The sequence below is a fragment of the Arvicanthis niloticus genome, chromosome 26 (genome assembly GCF_011762505.2).
Source record: "Arvicanthis niloticus isolate mArvNil1 chromosome 26, mArvNil1.pat.X, whole genome shotgun sequence".
Taxonomy (NCBI): Eukaryota; Metazoa; Chordata; class Mammalia; order Rodentia; family Muridae; genus Arvicanthis; species Arvicanthis niloticus.
In genome coordinates this window covers 8722089-8750000 of record NC_133434.1, presented here as the reverse complement: position 1 = coordinate 8750000, position 27912 = coordinate 8722089, and the positions used below count along the sequence as shown (strand labels likewise).

Sequence of the window (27912 nt, the reverse complement as noted above, 5' to 3'; positions counted from 1 at the left end):
ATAGTTATCATTTAGATTTAAATTCTTTTTAAAAAAAAAAAAAAAAAAAAACTGTGGTTGTTTCTTGAGACAGAGACTCACTTTGCAGCCTGGTCTGCACTAACTTCACTGCTGTCCCTCCTGTTTCCTCTGTCTTTGCTGAGATTGCAAGTTTGAGCTACTGTAGCCAGCCTTGAATGTTCAGATTTAGACCTTGGGTGGCTGGCTCTTCAGATTGTGTCTTTTCCTTTTGTTCAACCTCTGGTCCAGTCCAATGTTTGCCTCTCATCTTTCTTCTGTGTATAGGCCACCAGGTGAAAGTGGGGGTGGGGTGGGGTGGGGCAGAGGAAGAGTCACAACAGCCGGGGGAATGAGGGGACTTGAAACCAGCCTAGTTTACAAAGTGGGTCCCAGGGCAGCCTGAGCTACCAGTGAGACCTGTCTCAAAAATCAAAAGGAGGAGAGAGGACTAGTTGTGACGTGAGGTAAGAGTGAGATATTGGGTATGTATATGTTCCACTAGATTATTCAAAGCCTAAATAAGCGATCTGTGGGTGTCTCAACTTCTGTTTGCTTTTATTCAATTCTCCGAATTATTTAATACCTGCCACATTCATGTAAGGACCATGAATGATATTATTAGAAAGTTATCAAAGTGGGGCCATCAAGATTCATGGATCATGAGCACAAAGACAAATATAACTTTGCTTGTTTGTTTATTTAAAGAGAGAGAGAAGAGAGCTTTCAAAGCGACCCAAGCATGGTGTTACACACCAGTAATCCCAGCATTTGGGAGACAGAGGTAAGAGGTTCAGGAATCCAGAGACAGTGTGGTCTACGTAGTGAGTTCAAGTCCAGCCTGTGGTACATATGGAGAACTTGTTTCAAGACAAACCAAACCAACCCCCCTCTCCAAACAAACAAACAAACAAACAAACACCATAAGCAAAAGTTATCACAAATCCTTGACTAGAACAGGGTAAGATGGAGCAAGACTAACCCCAAACTGAGAGTCTGAGGCATGGGGCTCATAGGGCCAGGGCTGCAAATTGAGACCCCGTCTCAATAACCTACCACAGTCACCGCTCCCCTACCCCCCAAATGCTTCACAGGCAATATATGCTATCTAGTCTTGTGTGGAATGTGGCTGACAGGGCCAGTCAGCTGTGACTCTGTCCATCCTGCCTTCAGGACCGGTCCATGATGCTATTTCCTTCCGGGCCCTGAGGGCCCCACATCAGAACATGATCAGAGTTCTCGGTTAGGACTGTGGATGTACCTTCCAACTGGAAACGAGGTTAACAGTTTTCCTATAACCCAATTTTTTCCCCTGGTGCCGAGGACAATTGAAGTGGGGGAGGGACGGGCGGTCAGAGATGGAGAAGCAGGGAACTGAGGGGGTTTCTTTCTGGAAATTAGAAACACTCACAGGCTGTTTGTCCTCCAGGCCAGTGGTCCCTGGGACAAATTGTCTGTGACAAGTTTTATGTGTCATACTCTTTCTTCCTTCCTTGTCTTCTACTAGGTTCCCAAAACTGATCCTTCTTTGTAGATGCATTAGCGGGGCCTCTTTTGGGTTCCTCTGTCCTTGAATTTTTTTTATGGCCGAGTTCAAAGCTTTTAAAATTTCTCAGACCTTGTGACGTTTCATGATTTCTATGCATTCAGCCTTAGCGTGTGTGTGTTGTATGTGTCTAGTCCTGTGTGCAAATGCTGGTGCACCTGTATGTACACATAGAGAACACGGCTAATGTCAGATATTTTTCTCGATGACACCCACCTTTGTTTTCCTCTGTCTTTAGATAGAGTCTGCCCTGGAACCTGAAATTTATTGAGTTGACTTGACTGGCTAGCCAGCAATCCCTAGGGATCCTCATATCTCTGCCTCCTCAGTGCAGGGATTACACAGCTTTTATTGTGGGTGCTGGGGACCTGAACTCTAGGGTCTAACACTTGTCCTGCAAGTACTTAACTGGCTGGATCATCTCCCTAGCCCCATATTTTGAACCATGTCAGAGGTTAAGCCAGAGGGACACCGGCAGTGGGAAACAAAGTTGATGTTGGGAAGTCTTTAACATCAATGAGGAGAGCAAGCATTGTTAACAGAGTGTGGTCTTAGGTCACTTGAGAGGGAAGCGGAGGGCTCTGGCTTCTGCTGAAATGGTCTTGCAGTAAATCAGTGTTGCTCCAGGAGAGTCAGCTGCCAGTCGACTCCAGGCTGGCTCCTAAGTCAAGCTCCCGAGTGTTGCTGACCTGATGAGTGATGTTGGCACTCGGCTGGGACCGTTTCCTCGGCTTGTTTATGTGAAGAGGCCAGCCAGCAGGGCACACGAATTCTGCAGCTGGTCTGGCTCTTGTAAGTCTTGCCCTCATGCCTCACTGGAATGGTACTGGATTCTGTGGTCTCCAGACCTCTTTTTTGGGCTCTAGGCCAAGCCTTCACTGGCCTCCTAGAAGTCACAGAAGCCTCAGATCTGGAGCAAGTCCCGCTCTGGTCTGAATCATTGTTCTCCCCTCTTCAGTTTGTCTGCATGTTTTGTTTTATGTTTTTTTTTTCCTCCCTCCCAGCTGGCTGTTGAGATACATCTGTTCTTAAGTGTAAGTTGTTTTTTTTTTTTAACATGTGGTCAAGTGACCTCAGAGTCTATGTCATCTGGCAAACTGTTCCACAATGGTCACTGAAAGTTCTTGTTACGTGTGTCAGGGCTTCTGCTGCCTCAGTCAACACCGTGAGCAGAATGAATGTTCAGGTCTCTCACCATCCCCTGTCCTTAAACAGAGATCAGATCTGTCCTGAGTTCAATCAGCGAGGCCACTACTGAGACCTACTTTGTGAAGTTCCAGGTCAACACTGGGGCCCAATACCGTAGTGGGCTCAAAGCCAAAGGACAGAGAACGCAGAGGCAGAAGCCTTGTGTTGAAGCCTTTTTTTTTCCCAGCTCGCCAACCATTTTATCTTAAACACATCATACATCCCCCTGAAGTCTTTTTTATTTTTTCCTTCTTTAAAATGGAGATCAACATATATTTCTTTACCTTGTAAAAATTAACATGGGACCAAGCCTGAGAACAACATGCTTGTCACACTAATACTTGGGAGACAGAGGCAGTAGGGTCAAAAGTGTAGGGTTGCCCTTTGGCTTATGGGACCTGTTGTGTCTCAGAAAACAAGGTAGTAAGGCTTGGGCTGGAGAGATTGCTTAGTGGTTAGGCATAACTACTCCTTTTCCTGAGGACCTGAGTTCCAGTCCCAGCACTTTCATCAGATGACTCAAAACTGCCTATAACTCCAGTTCCAGGGTAATTCAGTGCCTCTGGCTTTCAGGGATGCCTGCACTTCACATGGACAGCTCTGCAGCATACGTATAATTAAAAAAATAAAATAAAATAAGTCTACCCTCCCCAAAGAAAGACAGAAAAGGAGAAGCAAACCAAGACATTATATATTGTTTTAAAATATAACATATGTTTCTACATATTAATATTTCCACATATGCAAATAGTGCGTGTTAATCACACACAGCCTCCCTTGAGCTGCTGAGATGGCTCAGACTCTTGCTGCCATGCCTGGTGACCTGAGTTCTAGCCTTGGGACTCGCATGGCCCTAGGACCCACTCAAGTGCAAGTCAGCCCTCTGACCTCTGCTTGTCTGCCACACGAAAGTATTTTGTGACAGACACAAAATAAATAAAAATATAATTTAGAAGATGATATGAGCCTGGAAAGAGGTATGTCTAAAGTTGCTTTATTTAGTTTTTTTGTTTGTTTGCTTGTTATTTTGTTTTGGAGACAAGGTTTCATTATGTAGCCCTGGCTGTCCTGGAACTCACTATATAGACCAGGCTGGCCTTGAACTCACAGAGAACCACTTGATTCTGCTTGTTAGAATTAAAGGCATGTGCCGCTATGCCTACCTGGCTTGTCTGTTTGTTTTGAAAGGCTGCTTTAGAAGGTCACAGGAGGCGCTCTGGGCATATTTGTGTTCTATGGTGGACTAATGTCAGCTGGCGAGAGCTCATTATGTTTGTCATTTTCCAGTGTTCATTTCAGTGACATGAGAAACCAGCCATGATGAAAGTGTTTACACCACAGAAATTAGCAAAGGATTCAAATCAGTGAGTCTAGTCTGGTTTGCAAACATTTATCAGTGGAGTAAAGCAGACAAAGGTCTGTCTATTTTAATAGAGTGGGATTCAGTCGTTTGCAAACTGGAGTTTTGCCTCTTCAAACACCAAACAACCGAAACCCAAACCGAAGCAATGGTAAGAAGCAATGGTACCCCATTTCAGGACATACTTGGGACCCCTTGGGTCAGAATCCAGAATGAGCAAGGAGTTAGGAAACTATTTTTAAAACAATCTCCAAATCAATGCAGCCAGAAAAGACAACAGGAAGTGATCAGGAACATATAGCCTCCCCATACCTGCTTCTATAAGCCTACTTCCTGTCACTTTTCCAAATACTACCAAAGGCCAGGAAGGAAGTTCAAAACATGGGCCTCAGGTGACATTTCATATGTAAACCACAACACAAGACAACCCTTGACGCATTTCTTTGAATTCTCTCATTCTGTTGTGGTTGAGAAGGGTTATTTGATGTTGTTTTGAAGTTCTGCCTGGTAGTCAGGTGTCACTGACCAGAAACACACCATGTATGTATGTTAATCAGAACCAAGTGATGTGTATGTCTTTCAAACCCCGGCAGCCGGGGATACAGTTTAAGGATTTTTGTTGGGGAGAAGCTGGGAGTAGACACATGGTGCTTGTGTGTTGTCTTCTATTCCTAGGAGAGGAAACAGATGGAAAAGCAAGTTGATGTCTTTTAGATTAGGGGATCCACGGGATCAGAGTGTTTGTCTCAAATGAAGGTTGGGTGTCTGTGCGTATCGTGGCTTCCACTTGTCTTCGTTTTGAGCCTTTCCTCCATGACTGTTCTAGCTGAGGCGAGCAAGAGCTTTTCTACAGGAGGACATACAGGATGTTAGTAGCAGGAAGGGGAGAGATACTTGTGGGGGCCAAGGTTTATGAGGCCTGCTGTCAGAGTCTTGACCAATCCTCACAGACTCCAGATTCTGAGAAGGGACTTGGCTGACCGCGTTACTTCCTGAGTGAAAGATTTACCTCTGAGTGACCTGGTTAATTTGCATTTACTCTTTCAAGGGTGCATAAGATTCACTGTGAAGCTAAGTCCGTGGCTGAGGCCAAAGCTGCTTCTAGGACGGTAGAAACTAGGGGGAAAACCATGAGCTACTTCAGGTAAGAACAGTGGGAGGGAGCTGGCACAGAGACAAACTCTCTTCCCCCTTTCTCAGAATCCATTCCAGGAATGCAATGGGGGTGAGTGTAATTCTTTTAATTGTGTGGGGCCAGAGGTCTAAAAATTTTATCGTGGCTGAAGAGTTCTTTACGCTTCATGAAAAAAAAAAAAAAAATAACGCAGCACAAGGCGTTGGTTGAATAGAATATGTATTCTTTCCCTAGTCGTAGTCTAATTATCTGTGTTTGTGTTAGCATGTATTGTGCTTGGCATGGAGATCTGAAAGTCATAGCATTCAATAGGCAGAGCAAACAGTAGGCGGTCTTAGCCTACTGCCAGCCTTTGATCCTACTGCATACTTGAAGAGCCTCAGTCCTTCCTGCCCACCCTCTGAGGAAGGTTCTGACAAGCATGGAGCACAGCTCCCGACCTTTCGTGACTGAGAGATGATAGATCCTGTCTTTGGCATGTGTGTAAGGCAGAGGAGGAGTGTCATTAAGAGGTAGCCGTTGGTTCTGTTGTGTTGGCCTCTTCATTTGGGAGTCCACACGTGTCCATCTCATTTTGGTTGGCGTCTCTAGATCTCGGCATCAGTGCTTCCGTTCTTGAAGCAGTGGTCACAGATGACCCCCTTCTGTGCCCTGGGATGCTGAGTGGGATCCTTTCAACCCTGGTATCTGGAAAATGTCTAGGAACAAGGAGGCAAGTAACAATCTGTGTTGACTTAAGAGCACTCAAAAAGGAGTCTTTTTGAACGGGCTAGTGGGATAAGCATGCCCCATCACCACCTGGCAGTGTTAGGCCCTTAGAATGGAAAGAAATCACAATTAAAATGGTTACTTTTACTTTCAAATGGTTATTATAGTAGAAGATACAGGGAAATGAAATTATTATCATATATATATTTTGAGACAGAGTTTTGTCGTGTAGCCCCGGCTATCCTCAAGCTAGAGTTCCTCCTGTCTCTGCCTCCCAAGTGCTGGGATGACAGATGTGTGACACCGTGTTTGCCTGTGAGGCAAATTATTTATTAGAATCCAGCTAAGCATGACAAACATGAAAAAGGCCATTTCAGGATGATACATTCTAGAATGTACGTGATAGCCCTCAGGAAGACTTCCTTCCTGAAGATTCTAATTTTGATGAATAGTGGAAGACCTAATATCTACGTACATAGCGTGTCTACTCAGTGCCAGCCTTTGTTGTGAGTTTTAGTTGAACTCCTATAGTACTCCAATAATGCGGATACTATTTTGTAATGTGAAATATCTTTTTTTTTTTTTTTTTTTTAATTTGGCAGGTGAGTTGTTACGCACTCCTTAGCGGCTTCTGACTTCCATGGCCACCATCCTGGTGGAATATCTTTTAAGGCTTGAAATTGAGCGCCTTAAGTGTTCTTCCACAGAGTTAAGATCCGGATACAAGCAGTCAAACACTGTATCTTCTACTATAATAACCATTTGAAAGAAAAAGTACTGAGGCTCAATCCTTAGGCCAGTATTGCCTCAGGGCAGGGATCGTTGGGTATACTGAGCAAAAGAAAGAAGTAGAGAATGTAGGGCAGGTTAGAGGAGTAAGTTCAAAGGCAGAGATGAGTAGCATGGAGGGAGTGGAGCTGTGGAGTGACACCGAGGTCAAGCTCAGAGGCTTTACTGTTGATAAGTGTGTGAACTTCGCTCCAAAATTACGTGAAGCCCCACGGTTGTGTGCAAGCATGTGCGTGAGTGTGCAAGCACATGCACATTAGGTAAAGTTCTTTAACCACCGACCTATATCCCTGGGCTAGCCCCAGGATTTTAAACCAGGAAATGACCTGAAGCAATGCAATCACCCTTGTCAGGGATATCACTGTCATCGTGGAGGCTGGACTGGAAAGGGGCCAAGGCTGGCAACAGGAAAAGCAGTTGAGAGCCCATTAAAGTAATCTGAGTGTAGAGTGCTGAGAGACAGATCTGAGCAGCTGGGTGAGTGGTAAATAGATCCTGGGAATCTGGGAGACAGAAGGAAGTAGTCTTGCCAGCCTTGATGTCCAGTGGTGTGTAGGTGTACTTCGAGTTTCTGGGAATCCCATAGTGGAATGCAAAGAGAGGAGAGAAGACACTGAGGTCAGCAGTGGACCTGCTCACCACCCCAGTCCTATTGGATGTTAAGCGAGCACAGTAGGATATGATCGTAGATACAAAGATCGTGGCCATTTGTTGGGTGGTCATTCACCGATTGCCAGTCCCTTTGTTAATGCGTATGTATACATTATCAGGCCACGCAGTCTTTGTAAGGAGCCTTTTAACTTAGGTCTGAACAGACCGGCCTGAGAATCGAGACGGGACTTAGGCTTGCTTCTCTGAGTTGCTCAGAGCACACGTGGCAGAGCAGGAACACCAGTCCTTGGTTTGAGGTGGGAACTTCTTACACAATTGCTGTCCGGAAAGGCTCTCCAGGAGAATGCAAGCATTCTGGCTGCCCACTACAGAACACTTTGTATGGATAATGATTACCTAAAGGACAGCTAAGGACTACATTTCTAATTAAGTGACAGTTACAGTATGTGACTGGTGACCACTGTGTAAGTCAAGTCAGCTCTCTGCTCTGCCATCTTTGGCAATTTTTCCGTATACTCTGTCATAAATAGGCGAAGGTCACCCCCTACCCCAGATGAATTGCAATGGATTTTCTAGTTGCTTTTAACATTTAAATTATATTTATTCGTTTACTTATTTGGTTACAGGGGCAAGGTTTCTCTTTTTAAAAGATTTGTTTGTTTATTTATTTATTTATTTATTTATTTATTTATTTATGTGTATGGGTGTTTTGTCTGCACATATACCTCTGTACCACGTGGGTACCTCATGCCTGCAGAGGCCAGAAAAGGGTATCAAATTTTCTGAAACTGGAGTAATGGATGGTTGTAAGCACAATGTGAGTGCTTGGTAAAGCACCCAGTTTATTATTATTATTATTATTATTATTATTATTATTATTATTATTATCATTATTATTTTCGAGACAGGGTTTCTTTGTGTAGCCCTGGCTGTCCTGGAACTCACTCTGTAGACCAGGCTGGCCTCGAACTCAGAAATCCACCTGCCTCTGCCTCCCAAGTGCTGGGATTAAAGGCGTGTGCCACCACCGCCCGGCCCAGTTTATTAATTAAAAAAAATTTTTTTAAAGAATTATTTATGTATGTATATGAGTACACTGTCACTTTCTTCAGACACACCAGAAGAGGGCATCGGATCTCATTACAGATGGCTGTGAGCCACCATGTGGTTGCTGGGAATTGAACTCTGGACCTCTAGAAGAGCAGTCAGTGCTTTTAACTGCTGAGCTATCCCTCCAGCCCCCAAGCACCCAGTTGATTATGTTCTGACAAAGATTTAACAGCCACCAAGCAATGTGTTATGTCAACAGCCATGAAGAAAAGGAAAAACAAAATTTGAAGGAGACCCTCCAACCCCCACCCCTCCGCACCCTTTAAAAAACAAGCCTGGAAGCTGAGTCCAGTGTTGCCTATAATTTCAGCTACACAGGAGGCTGAGACAGAAGAGTCTGGAGTTCGAGGCCAGCCTGCGCTACATAGTGAGATTCTGTTTAAATAACATAAAAACAGCGAGGCCTGAATGGCTCACACCTTTAATCCCAGCATTGTAGAGGCAGAGTCAGAGGACTCCTGCAACTTTGAGGCCAGCCTGGGCTACATAGTTAAATTCCAGACAGCCCAGATTACAAAACAACACTCTGTCTCAAGCCGAGCAAAAGAAACAACGAATCAAAGGAAGGACAGACACGGGCATGTTTCGAGGTGAAAGAAGTCTTCAACAGATAAGTGTTTGTGGATTTCGGTGAGTGAGGAAAATATGGAGCTGTATTCTGAACACGCTATAAATCTTTGTCCAGCTAGCTCTCTTACTGCAGCCTCCCATGGGAGCCAGTAAACATAAGCGAGCATGCAAGGCTGGTAGGCAGATTGGCAGTTTGCTCCCAGCCTGTGATTTTTCTAAGTACTATTTGAGACTATTAGGTGTGTTGTGTAAGAAGCTGGCAGTCTGTCACAATGTCCCAATCACATCTGTGTACGTCGTCTATTATTAGACTTTCCCATACTTGCTTGCCAGGTGACAAACAGAAACTGATTTTCTTTATTCTCCACTTCGCTGTTAACTCCTTTCTCTTCCTGAATATGCCTTTCCTACTTAAACTGAAATTGTTAACTCTAGAGTCATGCATATGTGGAAATATAATTCAGCATGGAAATGCCGTTATCACTTCCAATTGTGATGGTGTGGCTCTATTTTTCACGTTTTTTTTTCCCTCACTGAGCATTTCTTGTGGACTCAATGGGTATGCAAAGGCGCCTCCCTCAAACCCGGAGGACTCGAGTTCAATCTGTAGGCCCCACATGGTGGAAGGAGAGAACTGATTCTTACAAGCGGTTCTCTGACTTCCACACACACGCTGCGACATGTGTGTATATTCCCACCCAAAAGAAAATAAAAAAAAAGAGTTTCCTCTGTATGGATATTATTGCTCAACAGTAGAATGTTTGCCTGGTGTGCTTTAGGCCCTAGGTTTAACTCCCAATACTGCAAAGACACCAGCATACCAAAATAAGAACAGACGACAAACACCTTAAGAGTTTCTGTTATTACCTTGTGGTTCCTTGGCAGTTTCAAAGTATCTGTGAGGCAAGCCAACTGTGGCTATTCAGTATAATTGGTATTCACCGCCAGCCATAATCTCTACCATTCCCAAATCTCACTGTACCCCCTTAGGTGTGTGTTGTTACATACATCAGACTTTTCAGGGGTTGGGGGGAGGAGGGAAGTAAATCCCATCTCCCTCTGCTAAGTGGCCGAGTTGAGACTAGAACTTGAATCTTTGTCATTCAGGGCACGATGATTGGATGCCTCAAAATTTAATCCCCAACTCTATAAATTTGAGGATTAAGTTGTGACTAAACACAGTATGCCTCCATTTCTTTCTTTCTTTCTTTTTTTTCGAGACAGGATTTCTCTGTATAGCCTTGGCTGTCCTGGAACTCACTCACTCGGTAGACCAGGCTGGCCTTGAACTCAGAAATCCGCCTGCCTCTGCCTCCCAAGCGCTGGGATTAAAGGCGTGCGCCACCACCGCCCGGGCAGTATGTCTCCATTTCTTGAGGAATTAGGCTAAGAGAGGATTAAGTGAGCTTGGCCAGGGGGTTGGAAGGCCAATGAATAAGCAAAGGCAGGGAAAACTCAGGCTTGTCCGTCCCTACCACATTCACAGTTCAGGAGAATTTATTTCTCCTTGTTTATTAATCAAAGGCAGCTGTAACTGTCACTTACAGTGTTTTGAAGCTCCGAATTACCTTTAGGATGCAGAGGCAGGAGGATTTCTGAGTTCAAGGCCAGCCTGGTCTACAGAGTGAGTTCCAGGACAGCCAGGGTTACACAGAGAAACCCTGTCTTGAAAAACCAGAAAAAAAAAAAAAAAAGAAAGAAAAAGAAAGAAAGAAAGAAAAAGAAAGAAAGAAACAAGAAAGAAACTCCCAATTAGTGTGAGATAGTTGTTGCTAGTGCAGCAGTCAGCCGACTATTGCCAAAAGCAGAGAAATGGGTGCTTTTGTGTCTTCGGTCTTGGTGTGGGTGGCTTCCATCCAAGTTGGGGAATACTGACTTTCATCTTGCAAACCTCATGGCAGCTTGGATCCACCTGAATCTCAAATCCCTCCGAGTTTAGGAGAACAGTGTATGATTGCCTGGAAGAAGAAGTGTATTCAACTGTATTCAGGTATTACCCTTTCAGAAAAGGGGCTGGGCGGGGCCAGTGGTGGTAAGGCCCTGGGGTCTGAACTACTGGGGAAACTGAACCCTGATACCTGGAAGTCCAAGCCCAAGGGATGGTGAGTTCAAGGTCAACCTGGGAAACTTAGGGGGACTGTCTCACAATAAAAGAAGGCTGATGCCTCAGTGGGAGAGGACTTGCCAACACAGGGAAGGCCCTGGGCTCCATCCCCAGTACTGCAAAAAGAAAAGAAGACACTAAACTAAATAAAATATTGAAAAGATCCCAGGCTCCATCTCCATCAGAGGGAACAAGTGCATTTTCTTGTGGCTTATGAGGTTAGCCTGGGTTTTCTGTGTGTCTGTTCCTTGGGGTCAGGAGGGGGATGGTAGTTCAGTGGTATCAAAGGACTCTGTCCAGCATGCAATTCAGAGTTTCCCCACCATGTCCTGCCTTCTGGAGCATGCTTCATGAATTACTGTGGATTTTCTCCTAGCCCTTCCCAGTGTTGTGAGTATTAAAGAGACCATTTAGGACAAACTTCTGCAGTACTAGGCCCATGGGGAACAAGACTGGGAGTCCCCTGGTTCTCTCAGGTGTATTCAAGAATTCTGTGTGAGTGTGTGAATGTGTATGTATGTGAGAGAGAGTGTGTGTGTATTAGTATATGTATGTGTGTGTATTAGTGTGTGAGTGTGTGCATGTCTGTGTGTGAGTGTATGCATATATATGAGAGTGTGTATATGTGTGTGATGGTTTGCATATGCTTGACCCAGGGAGTGGCACTCTTGGAAGATATGGCTTTGTTGGAGCAGGTGTGGCCTTGTTGGAGGAAGTGTGTCACTGTGGGTATGGGTTTAAGACCCCTACCCTTGCTGACTGGAAGTCAGTATTCTGCTAGCTGCCTTCAGATGAAGATGGAGAACTCTCAGCTCCTCCTGTACCATGCCTGCCTGGATGCTGCCATGCTCCCACCTTGATGATAATGGACTGAACCTCTGAACCTGTAAGCCAGCTTAATTAAATGTTGGCCTTTATAAGACCTGCCTCGGTCATGGTGTCTGTTCACAGCAGTAAAACCCTAACCAAGACAGTGTGCGTATGTGTGTGTATATTAGTGTGTCTGAGTGTGTGAGTGTGTGTATGTCTGAGTGTGTTTCTGTGGAAGCTGTATGTCAACCTCAGAAGTCATTTCTCAGGTGTACCTCCTTGTTTTTAAGATAGGGTCTCTCAATGGCCAAGACCTCTAGGCTAGCTGGCCAGTGAGCCCCAGAGATCTTTCTGTTTCTGTTTTCCCAGTGCTGGGATTACAACAAGCATGAGCTACCTCGTGGTCTTGGGGTTTTAAGACTCAGCTGGCTTTGAACTGTCCCGCCTCTGTGTCCTGAATACTGGGGTGACAGGTATGTCCTGTCTCCATGCTTGACTCCATCCAATTCTAAATTTCAATTCGAAAAGCTTGCTGTTAAGACACTGTTTTTTTTTTTTTTTTTTTCCTGGCTGCTGAAAGAAGTGACCTGCTGTTTTCTGTTCTTGAAGCACCTCATGTTTTGTGAAAGTCATCGTTTTTTCACTCTCAAATTTAGGATCCACTCGCATCTTCTATCTATGCGTTGTCCTCTACAAAATGACACGCCTTCCGTGGTGTGCCGTCCAGCGTTGCATGGTAGTTAACGCGTGCACCAAAGCTGTACACACGTTACACACATTTGTTCTTATAAACCTTACTATGGCTTTGTGCGGAGAAGAAGTACGAGTAATGTCTCCTGTCAGTAGCTATCACTCTGGTGAGAGAAGAAAATGTCGTGAGATAAAAATCACTCAGAGTCATACACGTAAGAAGTGAGGTGTGATCCCTGGGAGGTCTGCACTTTTCTGAAGGGAAATGAAGGAGGAGTGGATTGGGCAGAGAGGGGAGGTGCTAGAGGAGGGTCTGGAAGGAGAGGGGGGAGGGAAACTTCCATCAGGATGTAATATATGAGAGAATAAAAAAAAGAAAGTGAGGTATCAATTCAACCCATATCAGAGTATACTGTACGTGAATCCCTTCCTACTATAGGATCATGTTATGTGGCCTAGGCTTCACCGTCTAGACTCAATCACTGCCTCAATACTGCCTCCTGCTGGCTTTGTTGAGTGTGTGCTGGCTTGTTTTTTCTTTTTTAAAAAATGTGCGTGTGTGCGCGCGCGCGCGCGCGTGTGTGTGTGTGTGTGTGTGTGTGTGCGCGCGCGCGCGCGCGCGCGTGTGTGTGTATCTGTCTGTCTGTCGCAAGTGCCAGAGGACAACTTTGGTTAGATGGTTCTTTCGTTGCACAGTATGAGTTCTGGGGATCTGGGGATTGAATTCAGGTTGCAGGTCTCAGGGCTTGGAGGCAAGCGTCTTCATCCACTGAGCCATCTTGTTGGCCCCCTACTTGGTATTTATCAGTTACTTGGAACCACTACACGTCTTAAAGGTGACCAATTATTTTTATTTCCTGTTAGCTGAACTTTTCCAAACCGTGGAAAGACCAGAAGGGGGCACTCAAAAATTGACTCATTCTGGTGACTGGCTGAGGTGCTGGCTTGGTTATGATTTGGGAAACAACAGTGCCATCTAGTGGAGTAACCTACTAATATCAGGTCAAATCAAATCTCCTTTTCCTCCCTCCGTCCCTTCCCCTTTCTCTTTCTTTTTCTTTCCCTCCCCACCTTCTTTTTCTGAGACAGGGTTCCTCTGTCTAGCCTCAAACTCATAGAGATCTGACTGCCTCTGTCTCCCTAGTGAGTACTGGGATCAAAGGCGTGCGCCACCATTGCCCAAGAATGGGATCTCTTTGAATTAGCTTAGTTTTATGCTTCGGATGCTAGAAAGGGGGTGTGGTGAGTAGGAACTGACAACCTGTTATTGCTGTAGTAGGTCAAGGCCAGCATGTTCCTCAGGCTGAAGTACTCATCTTGGTCTTCTGAGTTAGTTGAACCCGTTGACTATTATAAATGTTATAAGAACGTTAAACACCCCTCTTCTGCTTTTCCTGCCAAGTACTTTTCATGGCGTACGCTGGCACATCTATCTTGAGCACTGCCTCTGGAGCTGTGCGATTTGGAATTTCTTCTCCAGATCCCATCCCCCAGGGCACTTGATAAGAGTCAATCAAGTGACCCCAATATAAAATTACACGAGTCAGCAACACGGGAGCAAAGTTCTGTTACAAGATGTTTTAAATATATATTATTTAAAATAAGTTACTACGTTGTATAAAATTCTGCTTTTTAATTTTCTTTTGAGACATTTTCTCTGTAGCCCTGGCTGTTTTCGAACTGGCTTGGTAAACCAGGCTGGCTTCGAATTCACAGAGATCCGCCTGCCTCTGCCTCCCAAGTGCTGGGATTAAAGGTGTGTGCACATCACCGGTTGGCTTTAGAGCTGAGGTCTGTATTTGTTCAGCCCTCAGAGTAGGAAGAGCAGGGGTTTTGCCTATTCCCTCCCTCACCCTCAGCCCTCTCTTGGGGGCAGAGACCTGGTAGATGGGCCAGATCCCGATCAAATCTTCCTGGCACTCTCCCTTCCTAGTATCTGACAAAACCCCTCCCCTCCTACTGCACCAGCTCCTTGGGGGCATGGGTGGGTTAAAGAGAAAACAGATCACTGTCCTGTCAGATTGCTTAAATAACAAAGTCGGAAGCTGTTAGTGCTTGCCTACCTCAGTATACATACTTAGGGATCCAGGAAGAAAATTAGGCTCTTCTTTTTGCAGTCTAGACAGCAAGCATAGCTGCCCTGGACTGTCAGCCGTCAGCATCTTTTCTCAGCTTAGCACCCTGCTACGCTTGGTTTTGTAATGCCATTTCTTTGTGTAGTTGAAGTCTGCACGACCTCTCCTAAGAAAGTGAGGAAGCTGGGTAAGTTCTAATGTTCATATCCTGTGTCTTTTCCTCAGCAGCCAGCAGAGCAGCCAGCAGAGCAGCCACGACGATGATTCCAGCAGGTTCCTGAGTCCTCGAGTTCGTGAAGAGAGGTAAGTTTGAAGAGACGGGAGTATCCTGGGAGGAGCGGGGAAATGGCCGAGAATGGGGTGAGGTACCTCTGCTGCTTCTGCTGTGTGTGAGCGCTCCGCTCCGGGAAGTGGAAGAAGAGGCATCTGGGTTTTGTCCTTGAAGAATGACTGGAAAGTGAAACTGTTGCCCAAGAATCCAGAGGGAACAACACGATTGCAGATGCTGAAGGCATGGGGCTGGGTTTCCAAGGGAGGAAGCCAACTGTAGACCAAAGGCTCTGGGCAGGTTTAGGAGTTGAGTCATGCTTTTACTATGCTTTTTTTTTTTTTTTTTTAAAGAGAGGGTTTCTCTATGTAGTCCTGGCTGTCAGGAACTGGCTTTGTAGACCAGGCTGGCCTTGAACTCACAGAGGCCGCCTGCTTCTGCCTTCCAAATTCTGGGATTCAATGTGTGTACCGTGCTTTAATTAAAGGTTAAATGTAGCCTGGCTCAAGTAGGGGAAAGGAATTTTGTTTCGTTTTTGTTTCGGGTAATGTATGTTGTACTTGAGCAGTGTGTGTGTGTGTCCTGGGATGGGCACTCATGGTCCCTGAAAGCCAGATCCTAGGGAGCGGGGCAGATTGTGTGTGTTGGGGGTTATTGGAGAAGAGGTGGATTTGTTGATAGAGAGGCTACCAGGGGAATATGGAGGCTCCTAAATGCTGGGCTGAGGATTTGAGAGCTGCTGGTTCTGCATTAGGGATATGAAGACCAGCCAGGATCTGTTTCATTTGTACTGTGAGTATAAACAGAAAAGTTTCTGGTCGTGAATTAAGATAGAATTAAGATATATATATCAAGGGAAGACGGTTTGACCTGCAGTGCTGAACCTTGATCTCGAGCCTCTAGCATGCAGAACACACATTCTGAATTATAGCTGGAGAGAGCAGGGCAGCACATGAGGAGTAAAAAGAAAGCCACAGGGGCTCTGTGGTTTGTTAATTTTGGGTCAGCCTCTTGCTAGGTAGCTTAGCCTGGACCGAACTCCTCACTCACTTTCCTCAAGTCCTAAGATTATAGGGGTTTGCCAATGTGTTTGGCTTGAGATGTGTGTTTTAAAGGAGAAAATCAGGGGGCTGGAGAGATGGCTCAGTGGTTAAGAGCATTGACTGATCTTCCAGAGGTCCTAAGTTCAATTCCCAGCAACCACATGGTGGCTCACAACCATATGCTGACATCTGGTGCCTTCCTCTGGTCTGCAGACTTACATACAGGCAGAACATTGTATACATAATAATTAAATAAATTAATTAATTAATTAATAAAAAATAAATAAAATAATAAAATAAAGGAGAAAATCAATTGTATATCAGAAAAGGTAATTTACTTAATAAGATTTTTTTTTTAAAAAATTACATTTAGTGCATGCATGTGTATGGGGAGTACATGTGTATGTTTGGATGTTTGGGTACATGTGGAGATTAGAGGACTATTTTCAGGAGTCTGTTTTCTTCTTTTACCATGTAAGTCTTGGTTTCTCAGGTTTGATAGCAAGCTCCTTTACCTGGTAAGCCATCTTGCCACCTCAAGATATATTTTGGGGGTGGGGGGAGGCTTGGCAGTTAATGCCTATAACCCAGCAAGCACTCTGGAGTCAGGACTAGGGATAGGAAGATCCCTGAAATTGTAAAGCCAGTCTGGTCTCCACCGCTGCAGGCCTGCCCAAGTCACGTATGGAGACCCTGTTTCAAACAAAACAAAACAAAACAAAATTATTTTGTAAGTCTAATAGTGACTAACTTGAAATGATTTCCTAGCCGGGCGGTGGTGGTGCACGCCTTTAATCCCAGCACTTGGGAGGCAGAGGCAGGCGGATTTCTGAGTTCGAGGCCAGCCTGGTCTACAGAGTCAGTTCCAGGACAGCCAGGGCTAAACAGAGAAACCCTGTCCGAAAAACCAAAAGAAAAAAAAGAAATGATTTCCTATGAAAAAGAACATAGGATTTTGCTTATCAGCCACATAAAGGCCAATAATTGACCCTGCTGCCCGAATCTCAAGGGCTAGGATTACAGAGCTATCCTACCCCACCCTTCTTCAGATGGGCTTTGAAGGGCGTGTGCTTGATTGTGATCTGCCTGAGTCTGAGTAGACTGGGTTAGTGTATAGTGATCTGTTTTTTGGGTTTTTTTTTTTTTTGTTGTTTTTTTTTTTTTTTTTCAAAATGGATTTTACAGTAAAGAGAATGGTTCTGAAGCAGTGTCATTTTAAGAGCTGGTTGAAAGCTGGGAGCTGGTGGCACATGCCAGCCGTCCAGAGGGAAGGGGCAGGTAGATCTCTGTGTTCTAAACCAGCCTAGTCTTCAGAGTGAGTTCCAGGACAGCCAGGGCAAAACAGAGAAATCCTGTCTCTAAACAAAATAAAACAAAACAAAACAAAACAAAATAAAAACAAACACAAGCAAACAAACAAGAGCTGGTTCTTGGTCAGTATGTCACTCACTTTTGAGCCAAGGTCTCGCTCTAGCTGACCTCTGACCTCTGTGCTGGGAACCGTCATGGGCTGCCATTCTCGGCTTTGTATACAAAGTCCTACGAAATAGCATGGAAGTAGAATTAAAGTCGTGTAGGTTGTAAAAGAGCAGCATTCAGCACAGGTTGGAACGAAGCTAGCTTTGTGCGAGACAACAGGCCTCACCAAGTAATGAAGTCCCACTTCACAGGAGAAAGCAAGCCAGGGGCAGGTAGTGTGTCAAAAGAGACACTGTCCTGCACCAGCATGCCAAGCTCTCTCTAAATGCTGTTTGAATTCTTTTTACTTCTGTCCCATGTTTCAGTTTTATACTCTTTATTAGCCCAAATGAGTGGTTTAGTCCAGTCTAGATGACGTCATTGTGGATATGTAGCCCCCACCAACACTAGTTAGTCAAAATACTTAATAAGTTTTGCTCCAATCTCCAGAGTAACTTATGCATTTCTATGGCTGTACAGATTTTTAGCATGTATACCCTTAAAATAAATGACCTAGAGGTCCCCAGGCCAGCTCTCTTGTTTGTGCCTGTGTGCTCAGGATGAATATTGCCTAGTTTTCCAGTGTGGTGTCCTCAGCTGTACCTCATCTTGGGGTCTGTTGCCCTTTCTTCCTGCCATGTTATCACTGTTGCTTGGACCATTCCAAGGGGGAGAGAACTAAGTACCGAATTACAGGTAACCCTGACAACAGCCTCCCCGGGATACCCTGTCTCTTGGATGTTGCTACTTAAACGGACCTGCTTTTGGTCGGCTGCTTGGACGTGGACACTGGTAACATCACATGCAGCCATCTTGTCTGACCACATGTACCTCCATAAAAGGTTCTCTTCTAGACTTGTAGCCTCCAGAAAAGCCCCCTAAATTTCTTTCCCATCCAGAACCTGCTCAGTTCCTTAACCTCTTCACAGTGGGTGTGGACATTATTTGGTGTCTTAGTTAGGGTTTGACTGCTGTGAACAGACACCATAACCAAGGCAACTCTTATAAAAAAACAACATTTAGTTGGGGCCGGCTTACAGGTTCAGAGATTCAGTTCATTATCATCAAGGTGGGAGGATGACAGCATCCAGGCAGGCATGGTGCAGGAGCTGAGAGTTTTACATCTTCATCTGAAGGCTGCTAGCAGAATACTGACTTCCAGGCAGATAGGATGAAGGTCTTAAGCCCACAGTGACACACCTACTCCAGCAAGGCTAAGCATATACAAACCATCACACTTGACATCTGTCAGAAGTGTGCTTCAGGTGGGGTAGTCCCTGTACATGCTCCCATCTGAAATGTCCAGCTGCTGCCCCATGTCTGCCGTGGCCACTCCCAGTGAAGTCTTTCCTTCTTGGGTTCCTTCTACTTGTGAGAACAAGTTCTCGGGGTCAAACCCTATACTTGATTCTTCCTTTAATTCGTTTTCACCCATCATTGGGCAGTAAATGGACTGAGATTTAAATCTAAAGAGATTTTCTGCAGCAATGAGGATGTGTGTGGTCCCATGTTGCCTATGCCCTGGACAGCTCTCTGCCTGACCCTACCTGCCCTTGGGGGTTGAGGGTGAGTTGGCGCAGAGACAACGACACAGACTCCAGGAGCAGGTGAGAAATGCTACAGCAAGCTCATCTGAGCACTGCTGCAAGCGTCTTCAGTACCCTCCACCCGTGCCCCATTGGCCCCAAGAAAGCAGCTCTTCTGAACAGCCGTTCCTGAATGGCTGGCATTATTTGTACCAGCAATCCTTGGTCTCTCAGGCAGTCCTCAATTAGGTCCTCCTGCAGGAGCTACGTTTGTGGCTGTGTGGCCCCTAGCATTTACATAGAGGTAGTCACCCCCCCCCCCCCCCCCGTTCCTTCTACAGCCCATGTGCCTTACTCTCTCTCTCTCTCTCTCCCTCCCTCCCTCCCTCCCTCCCTCCCTCCCTCCCTCCCTCCCTCCCTCCCTCCCTTTCTCTCTCTCTCTCTCTCTCTCTCTCTCTCTCTGCCTCCCTCCCTCCCTTTCTCTCTCTCTCTCTCTCTCTCTCTCTCTCTCTCTCTCTCTCTCTCTCTCTCTCTCGTGTGTGTGTGTGTGTGTGTGTGTGTGTGTGTGTGTGTGTGTGTGTGTAGAGGGCCAGTGGAGATCAAAGGTCAACCTATGGTGTATTTCTTCAGGTGCCATCCATTCTTTCCCTCCCTTTCTCTTTCCCTCCCTCTCTGTCCCTTTCTCCTTCCTTCCCTTCGTTAATTCTTTCTTTTTCTTTTTCTTTTTTTTCTTTCATGTAGAAGAAAGGCAAGGCCTCTCATTGGCCTGGAACTCATTGATTAAGCTACCAGCAAGCCCCGGGGATCCATTTGTCTTTGCCTCCCCCCATACTGGTTGTGATTATACTCTCAGGGCTCCTGGAGATTGGAACTTCTGCTTATGTCAGCAAGCGTTTTACTGACTGAGCCAGGCTTCCAGCCCCTCACTCCTTTTGGAAGACTGCACTGTCTCATTAACGGCCACATTTCCGGTGCTGTCAGTCTTCAGTCTTTCCTATAATCTTCCCATTTACTCTGTAACATTCCTCTGGGGGGCAAAGGCAGTGGGGACTGTCACAGACTGACAGTGGCCAAGAATGAGGCTGTCTATGGCTGCTTTTAATACTTCGGATCATGAAAGCTTGCTTCATAGAACAGGAAAAAAATTAATATTGATTTAAAAAAAATCTTAAAATTCTTTAAAATTACAGTTTTTTTTTTTTTTTTTTAAATAAGATGCTCTTCTAGTTGGTTTAATAAAACATTGATTCTTTTCAACCCCAGAAAAGTCCAGGAGGGACATAATATTTAGAGACAAGACCTTACTTCAACTATGCTTCAATTGTCAATAGGGCAATCACCATCTGATTGTCTCATTGTATGGATATTACTGAATGTTCATATAATACTGAAATGGCTGTAGCAGGAATCTAATCTTCCTGGACAAGCTCCATTGTTGACTGAAGTGTGCTTACGTAATCCGAGACTGTCTTAACAATTGTAAATGAACCATCTCTATCTGGTCCAGCGGGGCAACCATGATTTCGGGGCAGCTATGACCTCAGGGAGAAAGGATAATTTTATGTAGTGAATCCATTTACTGAGAAAGGGGTAAGGAGTCAGGAGGGCCGTCTCGAAGTTGGACACTTCTACACTCCTGCCAGGTTTCTAGTGAAAAGGAAAAAGGAGAACTGTGTGTGTGTGTGTGTGTGTGTGTGTGTGTGTGTGTGTGTGTGTGTGTAGACCATTCATCCACTTCCTTGCTTCTTGGAGAGACCAGTGCCAGGCTAAAATAAAATGTTAGTCTTCAGGTTCACCCTAAACTAAACCAATTAGTTTCTCAGGTACCCAGATATCCCTTAGTTCGTTTCACCTAGTGGCAGGGACTTCTAAACAAAGCACAGATTGTAGGAAATCTAGGTAGGTGTTTTACTGAGGACCCTTTGTGTGCAGCAGGTGAGTTTCAGGAGAATGTGGTCTCAGCTGACCTCATTCCCTTTCAGCAGCAGGAAAGTTGAGACCCGAAGTGGAGGTGCAAGTATGTAAATGTCAAGGCCGGGCTGCAGCGCCCTGCCCCTGCAACCAGAGTACACATTCATGCAGATATCCCTGCTCGAGGGCATGTGTGCCCCGAGTCTTTATAAGATATCCAGAAGGATGCAGGAAACCTGCTAGCGTCCAGCTACAAGATGGGCGGAGGAGCGCTGGCTGTTGATGGGGCCTGCCGTGCTGGTAAGAGTAAATACTTTACAGCAAGGCACATTTTATTTGCAAGACTTTCTTTTCTCCTGTTTTTTTTTTTGTTTCATTTTGTTTTCAAGACCCAGTTTCAAGCCGTCCAGTCTGGCCTCAATCTAATTGTATAACTGAGGGTGACTTCATTGAAATTCTTGTTCCTCTTGTCATTTTCAAGTGCTAGGATTTAAGGTCTGTGCCACACCTGACTTTATTTATTTCCTTTTAAATTTATTTATTTATTTATCTATTTATTTATTTGAGATGTTGGAGAGCAAACCCAAGGCTTTTCACATGGCACGAAAACTCTCTCCCACTGAGCTATATCCCTGGTTCTCAATGTTTTTTTTTTGTTGTTGTCGTTGTTATTCTTTTGAGATAATGTCTCACTATGTGTAGCTATGTAGCCGTGGCTGGCCTACATCGCGGTCACAATGTAGACCACGATGGTCTTTGATCTTGTGACAGTTCTGCCTGAACCTCAAGAGGTCTGGGATTATAGGTATGTGTCATCATGCTAGGTGCTAACTGAGAATTTTATCATATATTTACAGGTTTATTTCCTTATTTTTATCATTCATTCATTCATTCATTCATTCACTTACTTACTTAGTTAGTTACTTACTTACATACTTGAGAAACAGTCTCATAGCCCTAGCTGGCTTGCCACTTGCCACATACAGATCAGTCTGGATTTGAACTCACAGAGATATGCCTGCCTCTGCCTCCCAGATGCCACCATAAAGACATGCCGCCATGTCTAACTGTAACGATAATGTACTCGGCTTTTCTCAACTTTAGCCCTTTCATTTGTAAAGGTCTATTGTCTATAATATCTAGTGAAGAATAGCTACAATACTATATGCAAAGTGCCAGGCATTAGGAAGGTATTAATGCAAGGCATTAAATAAGCTAGGTACTTAGTAGGTGTTAAGTAAATGATAGGTTTGTTTTTGTTATTGTTGGTTTTACTCTCATTTCACCTCCCAGTGGGACTTGATTCTTGAGTACAGTTATGCAGTTCTGCTTTTGACCTATGGAAGCAAAGGTATGGAAGGGTCTCCTGAGGCCTCACTGAGCTGAGAGTGACTGGTAGTTGATAGTTGTCGGGCAAGGGAGAATTGCCCATGCCCCACTGGGTGTCGCCCACCCTTGTTCCTAGGGCAGCACTAATTTGGACTCTTCGGGGTATAAAATAACAACAACAACAAAGAGAAGTGGGCCTGAAGTTGGGAGGGGGATGGAGAAGGTGCGTTCGTGGAGGACTGAGTGCTAGATATGATCAAAATACATTCTCCGCATATGTGGAACTCTCAGAGAATAAATAAAAATATATACCTGAGAGATCATCCGGATAAAGACATGTGGGTGGGATTTGGAGCACCTGCAAAGGCAAAGTCCAGACACTGGTGGGTAAACAGACTAAGGAGTGACATCACCCTTCAGTCCGGTTAATAGCGAGACACACGTGCAGATGAGTGTATGATATTATTATGGACTTGAAATTGTCCGTTCATTAACAACACAGAATCCTTGTTAAGGTCTAACCGGTGCGGTGTGCCCTCCACATGGTTATCTTAACAGAGGGTTCTTTCTGTGGTCCTGTGATGCTGATGCTGTTTTGTTTTGTTGTTTTCCCAGCTTTTAGGAGACTTGAGGCCCAAAGAAGTTAAGCACCTGCCTAGGAGCGGCTTAACAGTTCTTGGGGTACAGGCTGGGAGGTGCCTCCACAAAGGCTCTGGAGGAGGAGGATGCTTCAGCTGAGAGCTCGGGGCTGAGTGGGAGTGTCACACGGACAGCATTCCTGGGAAAGGATACAGGATGTCCACAAGCATGGGGGTGTGAGAGAGTGGAGAAGTCAGGGAGGGAACCACAGATACTTAAGTCTGCTGTCCTAGGAGGGGGGCTTCTACTAAGAGGCCCGAGAAGGTTATCTGAGCAGGTGGAGAGGGCTTTGATGCCATGTGAGGAGTGCTCTGGATTGACAGGAAGTCTTGGAGGGATCTGGACAGAGGAATTCCCTATAGGTGACCTTATAAACAGAGGCTCTTTGAGGCAGCCTCAAGTTGCTCAGGCTGGCCATGAACTTGCTTCATAGCCTAGGCTGGCCCTGAATGCCTGGATCTTCCTGCCTCCTCCTTTTAAATTATGGGCATTTGTTAATGAAAGTTAATTCACTTTCAGAGTTAGGGTTTAATGGAGCCTGATTTTTTCTTCTCTGCCTTCCTTCATATTCCTTCTTTTTTTGTTCGTTTGTTTTGTTTGTTTCATGTAAGTGCATTGTCACTGACTTCAGACACACCAGAAGAGGGCATCAGATGCCATTACAGATGGTTGTGAGCCACCATATGGGTGCTGGGAATTGAACTCAGGACCTCTGGAAGAGCAGTCAGTGCTCTTAACCACTGAGCCATTTCTCCAGCCCTTCATCTTCCTTCTTATTAAAGGTAGAAAAAAACTTAGACAAACAAAAGAAATGCCCTATTGAGTTTAATTTGAGTTGCTTACAAAAATTGTCGAGGGTTTATTGACAGATTCACGAGCCACTTATCAGTGGCTAGACCATTGGGGAAATGTCTTTCCCTCCTTCAGCAACCATTAACTGGGTATAAATTCTCAGAGAAAGGAGGGTCCTTAGAGTCCCTCACCCTTATGCACATGTGTGCATGGGTACTCACCCTTGGGTGTCCTTGTTGAGGTGAAGTCCATTTTTGAGTCCGATTCTGGTGTTTGCTAACTGAGCAAGCCTGGCTGACTTATTTCCCAGAACTAGGATTACAAATGTGTGGACTTCTTTTCTGGCTGCCAGAGGCTGCACTCAGGCCCTTCTGCTTGTGTGGTAAACACCTCATCAACTTAGCTGTCTCCAGGCCGTCTTAAAGAACAAACAAACAAACAAACAACAGTGGTTCTATTATGTGGTGAGGCTGCCCCCTCACAATCCTCCTGTCTCAGCTTCCCAAATAATGGGGTCTCAGGAGTGTGCCAAGATGTGCAGTGGTTTGAGAAACAAACACTTGGAGTGCAAACAGATGAACTGGAAGTAGGTAACACTTCACCTATTCAGTCTCTTAAATATTTACTGAGCACATACTATGTGTCATCCACTCTGGGCATTGTATACAGCCATGATCAAGTTAACCACTTTGATGCTTGCTGTCCAGTGAGAGGAAATGGACAACAAACAAAGAAGCTAACAAAGGCTCTGTAGAAAATGAAAGAGGGGAATAAATCTATCAAGGACAGAGGTAGGCAGGGAGGAGTTACTGTCATGGCAACATCAGGACCTCGGCCAGATGGTATATTTCTGAATGGTGGCAGTGAGGACAGAAAAAGAGGAGCCAATTAAAAATGTGAGAAATTGAGCTGACGGGAGTGACATCCAGGTTGGGAGGCTGTCCAGGACAAACCTGAGATTTTCCGGCTTGTGCAGCGGAGAAAGGCAGCCTAGTCTGGAGGCTAAGCGCTTCCTGCTGTAATCATGGCTGCAGCACCGTGGTTCTGAACCTTCCTAATGCTGAGACCCTTTAACACAGCTCTTCATGCTGTGGTGACCCCGCCCCCCAACCACAAAGTTATTTTCATTGCCACTTCCTAACTATAATTTTGCTACTCTTAAGAATAGCAATGTGAGTATCTGACATGCAGGCTATCTGACATGTGACCCCTGTGGAAGGGTCATTTGACCCACAGAGGGGTCATGATCCGCGGGTTGAGAACCATTGTTCTAGCACATACCATGTGATATTGAGGGTCAGGAGGTGTGTGCCTCATCCTTCTCCTTTGTAAAAGGCGCGTAATAATCATACCTCATAGGCTTGTGCAAATTAAATCCATTGCATGAGCGATGCTTTATATAATGTGGATATCCTCCATGGCTAGTGTTTTGTATGTGCCTGCATTAAATATTATTAACATACTGTGTTATGTTCAGAAGAATTTGAAGCACAGCCACGACTAGTGGGTTTTAATTTCGGCATACAGAGTGTGAACCGCTACTTGGTACATGCAAAGGAAGAGGCAGACGAGGCAGGGCCTGTGAAGTTCAGAAAGAAGAGCTTAAAATGTACTGGTTCAGAGATTCAGGGTAACTTAGTGGAGAAGGACTTCCCCTTGCGTGCTGGAGGTCTCAGATTCCTCCCCCCAGCACGCAAACATCCAAAGATCTGCTGCAGGCTGTGAAGGAACTGGTTGCGCACATAGGGGTGTGGGAGGAGGGAGGTCCTCAGAGCTGAGTGGAATCCCAGCCTGCTCTCCTGAGCTGTGCTTTTATTGAAGTGTAAGGAAGCCAGGTGTCCGGGAGACAAGGAGGAGAGACCCAGAGGGTAGGAAAAGAAACGCTTCCAGGGAGTGGTAAGCATGGTACATGCAAGTGGTCCAGGTGTAGTCATTGGTGATGGAGGAGGAGGGAAGATGTAACTTCAGGATCTCTTCTTCTGAGTAGTGAGGAATGACGTCATCCCTAAGGTGGGAAGTGAACAGTCTAGAGGTTAGGTATTTGTATTTATTTATTTAAAATTTCTCTGTCGTTCTGTCGTTGTCTGTCTTTTTGTCTCTGTCTGTCTGTCTGTCTGTCTGTCTGTCTGTCTGTCTGTCTGCATATATGCATGTGTGGAAGGGAGCACATATATGAATGTGCACATGTAGTAGTCAGAGACCAACTTTCAGGAGTCACTTCTTTCCTTCTGTGTGGGTTTCAGGGATGCAACTGAGGTTCTCATTCTTGGGAGTCAAGAACCTCTGCCAGCTGAAGGTCTAAAAATACCTATTGTGTGTGTGTGCCTGGACACCAATACCACAGCGTATGTGTGCGCACGCGTGTGCGTGTGCGTGTGGGGGCAGGGGGCAACTTTGTGCAGATTGTGCTCTTTCCATCTCTCTAATCTGAACTCGGATCTCTGGGTTTGTTTAGCAAGAGCCTTCACTTCAGCCTGCTGAGCAATCTTGCTGACGCCCTGATTTAGTGGTTTTTTTTTTTTTTTTTTTTTTGTCCAGTCAGAGGTGGTGCACACCTTTAATCCCAGAACTGCAAGGCAGAGGCAGGCAGATCTTTGTGTGCTCTAGGACAGCCAGGGAGAAATCCTGTCAACAAAAACAAAACAAAGCAATGAACGAGCGTCACCCACTGGGAGGCTGGAGAGAGAGCTTGAGCGTAATGAACAAAGTGTTCACCTTGTGTATTAGTCAGGGTTCTCTGGAGTCACAGGACTTATGGGTAGTCTCTATATAGTAAGGGAATTTGTTGATGGCTTACAGTCTGTAGCGTAACTCCCCAACAATGGTCAGCAGCAGCTGTGAATGGAAGTCCCAGGATCTAGCAATTGCTCAACCCCACAAAGGCAAGCAGGCGAGGAAGAGGGTGTCTTCTTTCTTCCAAGTCCTTAAGTAGATCTTTAGCAGAAGGTGTGGCCCGGATTATAGGTGTGCACCACCACACCTGGATCTGGGATTCGCTTTGTCCCAGTTGACCTTGAGCTCAGAGATCTCCTTTGCTTTTGTCTCCTGGAATTCATGGCCACTATGCCTAAGAATCTCCGTGCAAAGATCCAGGTCAGAAACCTTGTATCTCCCAGCCTCCAGATCTGGACCACAGGTGAGCCTTCCAATTCTGAATTGTAGTTTCGTTCCAGATATAGTGAAGCTGACCGCCAGGAATAGCCGCTACCCCTTGTACGTGGGAGGACTGAAGTTTGTGCTCCTAGCATCCACATAAAAGCTATGTAGGGATGTAGTCCATCTGTAGTCCCGGTACTTGGGGAGTGGAGGTAACAGTATCTCTGTGGATGGGCTAGCTAGCTGGACTAGTTGAATCATTTGCAGGTTCAATGAGACCTTGCTTCAGGTAAAAAGAGAGAGCAAGGAAGACTCCTGAAATCAGCCTCTCGCCTCCAGATGTGGGTGTGTACACACAGTACCAAGTATCCGTTTCTCTGCTGAGTTCCTGCCTTGCCTTCCCTCAATGATGGGCTCTAACCTATAAGCTATAACAAACCCTTTCCTCTCCAAGTTGCTTGTGTCATGGTGATTGATCACACAGCAACAGAAAGGAAACTCACATGGCCACCGTGTCCTGCTGGGAGAGGTGTTGTAAGTTCTGCTGCTTCTGGCACAGACCTTGTCCTCCATAGCCGATTTTTGTAGCACAATAGCTCCACCTACCTGTCTAGCCACTGAATTCTCCACGGCCCTGGTTGACTCAGGTGATCTTTACCTTAAGGAGCCAAGCAGCAATCCCTCTGGGAGCAGTGCCAACTGCCCCTCCTTTCCCTCCAGGGCCAGCAGCTGACATCACATGCAGGTACACCTCCATCCTCCCTGTCTGAGGATAGAGGGAGCAAACGCTTGCCAAATATCTAGAGCACTGCCAGATGTGGAAGGGTAGGAGAGAGCTCAGCATGGAACTGTGGCTCAAAGAGAAGGCAGGGGAGACTAGAGTAGCATAGAACACACAGACCGTCTCACACTGGGCCCGTGTTCTGTATGGGACAGCCGAGCATGGACATTGCGTGGGGAGGAGTTCACTGTCGACCGCTGGCACAGCTGCAGAGGTAGTGCCTCCATGCTCCTCCAAAGTGAACCTGCAGTCCTCAAGATCCTGGCTGCCATGTGGCCAGCCCTCCCCTGAGCCCGGCATGGTGCAGAATCTGCACACCGAGACTGTCTCATGCCACACAGCTGTCAAACGAACTTGCTACTACCGTGTCTCCTG

General features: G+C 45.6%; 1 protein-coding gene across 7 annotated transcripts in view; it reads left to right on the top strand.

Moving 5' to 3' along the window:
* Gramd1b (GRAM domain containing 1B) overlaps positions 1–27912 on the top strand; it is a 179319-nt gene that overhangs the window by 40114 nt on the left and 111293 nt on the right. For 5 of the 7 annotated variants that reach the window (XM_076924769.1, XM_076924764.1, XM_076924763.1 and 2 more), the window contains one exon: positions 14920–14997. In XM_076924769.1, the coding sequence (XP_076780884.1) occupies positions 14920–14997 (78 nt within the window). The remainder of the gene's footprint in view (positions 1–14919; positions 14998–27912) is intronic. The other 2 variants (XM_076924765.1, XM_076924768.1) reach the window with 1 other exon arrangement.